A 4,750-nucleotide genomic window follows, 5' to 3' on the forward strand; every position below is an offset into this window, starting at 1 on the left:
TCACTCCCATTTTAATATTCCTTTAAACAGCTTGACTGATGATTCTGAATGTTCAGCCAAGAGAGTGGTATCAAAAGCTTGCTTAAACTTATCTAAAAATTCATAATCAGTACTAAATCTGAATTTGTTTGCCCACAGCACCACAGTGCCTGGCTGGGAAAGGTACACCATGGTAGCGAGCAGCTTATCCAGGAAGTAGTGGTGGTAGACAACATCAGAGGCCAGGACATAATCATAAAAACAGGTTGACTTAGGGAATCTCTGGTCCAGGTCTTCCCCCCACACCAGTTCTTTCACTTCAGGTAGATGAGCTGTACATTCTAGTGTGTTTTTTAAAATATTGTATTGAAGATTTCCTAGAACATCAGGCAGGTCTGTTGCTGTGACTTGAGCTCCTATGAGAAAAAGAAATGGTAATGCTGCCTCAAGATGTGGGCAGCCACAATTTCCTAAGAGTTAGACAAGAAATATCTACATGTCTGACTCCTGCCTCTGTTGGTATAATATAGGCTGAGAAAACTGATGAAACTTAAACTAGGCAACTTCCTATAATCCTGACCTAGGATGATTAGCACCAAATGTCAGTAGCACCCCAATTTAAACCCCCACCCCCACTCATGAATGTCAATGGGATTCAGTTTCATACCTTTGGACTCTCAACTTCCATGCATGAAAACTAGGTAAAGTAACTACTTGAAGACTAATGTCTCCAAAACTATTTGAATAACTAATGATGCATGTCATGTGACATTTAGAGGCAATTCAATAAAATTGTGGCCAAGCCACACCCTGTCAGTAGTAACAAATCAGAATTGTCACAGAAGTTTTTTTTTTTCAATGAGAGCAAGAAAAAACAAACCTAAAAGACTGGACACAATGGAAACAAGGCCTGGTCCAGCACCAATTTCAAGTATTTTAGCATCTTGGAGATTTAATTCCTCTGTATGGTCTTCTAAATATTGACACAAAGCTGTAGCCTAAAAGACATTAACAACAATTTTTCCCTTTGAAATTGGATCATTAGAAACCCGGAGCAAACTATTGTTGCTTGAGTTGAACATTAAATCATAACCCTAAATATTTTCAGTTTAATAAATGTTATATAAGAAACAGTATAGCCAGATACAGTGGCTCAGACCTGTAAGCACTGGGAACTTGAGTGAGCCTGGGCTACTATGCGATTCTTCCCCCTGGTCCAAAACCAAGTAAAACAGAAAGAAAAACTTAATATAATACCCATCATGATCATGAATGCTATAATTCTACCTAAAGACCTGGAGAATCAGTTGCACTCTTAGGAATGTGCACTGAAAAATAAAATCTTCCCCACGTTTTCATGTTGGCTCTCTTAAGTGCTTCATGTAGGTTATATAAGTTTGAACCCTTTTCTCCCAGCTCTTTTATGAAACTATGGATTAATTAGGTTTGTTACATTAGACAACTGACCACTTCCTCCTCCTCTCTCTCCCTGTCCTCTTCTTGGGTGACAAACATTGCCAAAATAGTACTTGTCAAAGTGTTCAGAGTAGTTTGTTAAAGACACATATCCTTAGCTTCTGCAGGTCTACATGTCTAGATCAGCCCTGGCAAATTCGTTTTTATTCATGATACTAAATTTCCTTGTTATTCTTTGTTTCTAGTTTTCATAACTTTTCTATAATGAGATAACTCATTTCACTGATTCATAAAAATGTTATTTATGTCAGCTGAGCATGGTGGCACATACCTTTATTCCCAGTACTTAGGAGGGAAAGGGAGGAGGATCCCTGGGAGTTGAAGGCCAACTTCAGCTACATAGTAAGCCCCAAGTCAGCCAGGACCTTGTTGCCAAAACAGTATTTGGTGTGGGAGGACACACAAATATACATGTGCAGATGAAATATCAGCAAGCCCTGGGAAAGACTAAAAAGGTAAGTACTCACAAAGGAATAACAAACCCATGTATACACAGACCAAGATTTCAGTGAGGACATGGAGATGCAAAGCAGTTGAGCTCTGTAATTTGCACTCTGCTTTTTATTTGAGCTAGGCAGGAAGTTACTGGCCAGGGAATTCCTGAACTGCTCTCTCCATTGCAGGTCATAGGGTGAATAGCACAGTAACCCTATCTCAATGCATCCTGTGTTCTTGTTGAACAGATATCTTCAAGGCTATGCTGTCAAGGTACTCTAGTGATGGGTAAGACGTGTGAACCAGTTACAAATTACTGTGTTTTATGAAGCATAAATGAGACATACAGGTGGGACTGGGCAGAATAGAGATCACTTGGAAGTCAGTACTGCCTTCCTGGTGCAGGAAGAGGTGAGCCAGCTGAGGAAAGATGCATGTGACCTGCCAGGTGCAGATCTCAGACAGCACCAAAGCAAGGGAGGGGGTTTTGGTTGGCAAGGGGAAGTTCTTATATGTACCTTCAGTATTGAGTGTCGCCTGCAGTGTTCCAGAGAACATACTCTGAGCAATCTTGTGACGATTGCTGAAGTCAGCCTTCCTCCAGTCAGCTCTGAAAACACCCTGCCCTCCAGTAAGTGTCATCTGGAGTGTCATTTTGACATTTCAACATCCCTACTTTACCCCTCAAAGCAAATTCTGATGAAATCTCTCTCCATGGACAGCTGCACCAGAAATCATATATTCTCTTTGTGCGGCTGTCTGAAACAAATCCCAAGGCAGGCCCATTTGGTACAGGACAGGCTGAGGCCTTGTTACAAAGTCTTACTGTTATTATAGTTCTGTCTTTGCTGGCGTAATAGGTTGTTTGGTATTTTTAAACTTCTGGTTAGGCAAAAGACCATTGCTGGAAGGAAATCATACCTATGTATAAATTACTAAAAGAGCACCCAGACCTGAAACCCTGGCTCCTTTTTTCCCGCCTACTAACAGTCTCCAAGACCACCTGGAGAGTCCAATGGGACTCTCTTCATGACTACTCAGTGTTCCACAGTGCCACCATCATGACTGTAGTTTAGTGTCCCTTTACCATGTATATGTATCATTTTTTTAAGAAACAGTCACCTCCTTTCCCTACTCAGTAATCAATCAAAATATTTAAAGATCTCAATATAACTCCCAAACATCTGCAAACTTAATGCTCTGGACCCTTTTAATGTAGACAGCCTTGCATTAGAGAAAATGGTAATAGTGGGCTTCAGACCACTCAGGAGTTGAGGTTTACCAAACTTATGAACTTTACTAGAGTCCTGGTATTCTCAGCTGTGAGGTAGGAATAGTGTTGCACCACTCACTACAGCTAATGTGGGCCTAGGAATGGTGCCTCATTAAATCTTCACAATCATGTCAGCAACTAATTGTTACCAGTAGTTCACATTCTAAATATGGACACAAGATAAATGGACAGTGACTGGTCATGGTCACACAACCTGAAAATACAGAATTTTGTCTGTTTCAGTACCATCCTTACAAGCATGGGAAGCGAGACATAGAGAAATGACTCCTAAATGTTTCTTCTGAATTATTTACTGTTTACCATGTGAAAGAGTCTGAAATTACTGAATTCCTGAGAATGAGGGGGAGCCCAAAAGTGCCTATTACAAATTCTAAACTATAAATTTTTAACTTTTTTCAAATAGTAGTTCTATCAGTTTTACATCCCATTTTCAATGTATTCTACTTATGTCAATTGAAAATATTTCAATAAATATTGATTAGGGCTAGGGGTGTGTGTGATAGATCACTGGTCTGTGTGATGGATCATGAGGAGGTAGGGAGAGGGTGAGCAAGGAGAAGGGGAGGAAGGTACAGAAATGGGAGAGAAGGATTTTACTTCAAAGCCAGTGCTGCTGGGAGAAATGCTGTATGTCTGAAGAGCCCAAATTCCTGGGAAACCAGGCAGTTACTCACTAGCTGTGAAAGCACAGAGGTAAGAAGGCACATGGCCAGTTGTAGGCAACACAGATGTACAAAATGTTTATCTCCAGAAAGCTGGACCACGTAAGTAGCAATTCTCACCCCTGGCCATACCACTGTGCCATAGTTCTCAATGGATTCTTGAATGATGATCTTCTTGCCTGCGAACTGATAATGTTCTTGTGTGTAGCTGGCATAGTCTGTAGGAACAAATTCCTGGATGCTACGAAGAGATGATTCTATCCTATTGGACTCTGTGAAGCAGAAAAATCAGATGGGCATCAATAAGACGATAATAGATGAAACTTTCTCTAACAGGAGAGCAACCATCAATAGTTGTGACTATAGATAGAACACAAAACTGAATTACATAGGGTGATAGGGACATGGAATTAACGTGACAAAATGACAAAGTATGCCCCTGCTCTTTCCTTAAGAGGACAGAAGAGGTGACGCCCCATCCCCACTTTCTTGCCACCAAGAGGAAGTGATGTTACCTGGTTACCTACAAAGTGGCCTGAGTAAACTTTCTGAACATGGAGGAAATAGAACAACATGCATATGGTGGTTTGGGGATTTTTGGGTTGAGATGGCATTCCCACATGTTGGCAGGAACATGTTCTCTTAAATCCGCAACTACCCCTTTTGAGGCCTAAGCTACCCACACTGGAGCCAGCTTTTCAAGCCCGGGGAAGCTATTAGACAAACTCCAGATATGATATTACAACTGCTTTAAATACTCTATGAGCCCATGATAGCAGTTCTCACATGTCACAAAATGGGAAGAGAGCGCCTAACAGGGTTAGTACCATGCAGTCACAAATCTTCATAGGTTTTCCAGTGTTTAAGAGGAGCAGTGAGGTGAAATGTCAGGGAGGCTGAGGAT

At 41.0% G+C, this 4,750-nt stretch overlaps 1 protein-coding gene across 1 annotated transcript in view; it reads right to left on the minus strand.

Annotated features, from left to right (window-relative positions):
• The window catches only part of LOC110321424 (protein-lysine methyltransferase METTL21C-like), a 14,164-nt gene continuing 9,414 nt past the window's right edge, over window positions 1-4,750 (minus strand). Inside the window, exons 3-5 of the mRNA XM_021197665.1 lie at window positions 3,967-4,118; window positions 860-977; window positions 1-395 (exon numbers count right to left, since the gene is read on the minus strand). Coding sequence (XP_021053324.1) covers window positions 1-395; window positions 860-977; window positions 3,967-4,118 — 665 coding nt within the window. The remainder of the gene's footprint in view (window positions 396-859; window positions 978-3,966; window positions 4,119-4,750) is intronic.

This window comes from Mus pahari, chromosome 5 (assembly GCF_900095145.1).
Source record: "Mus pahari chromosome 5, PAHARI_EIJ_v1.1, whole genome shotgun sequence".
In the NCBI taxonomy this organism is placed as follows: Eukaryota; Metazoa; Chordata; class Mammalia; order Rodentia; family Muridae; genus Mus; species Mus pahari.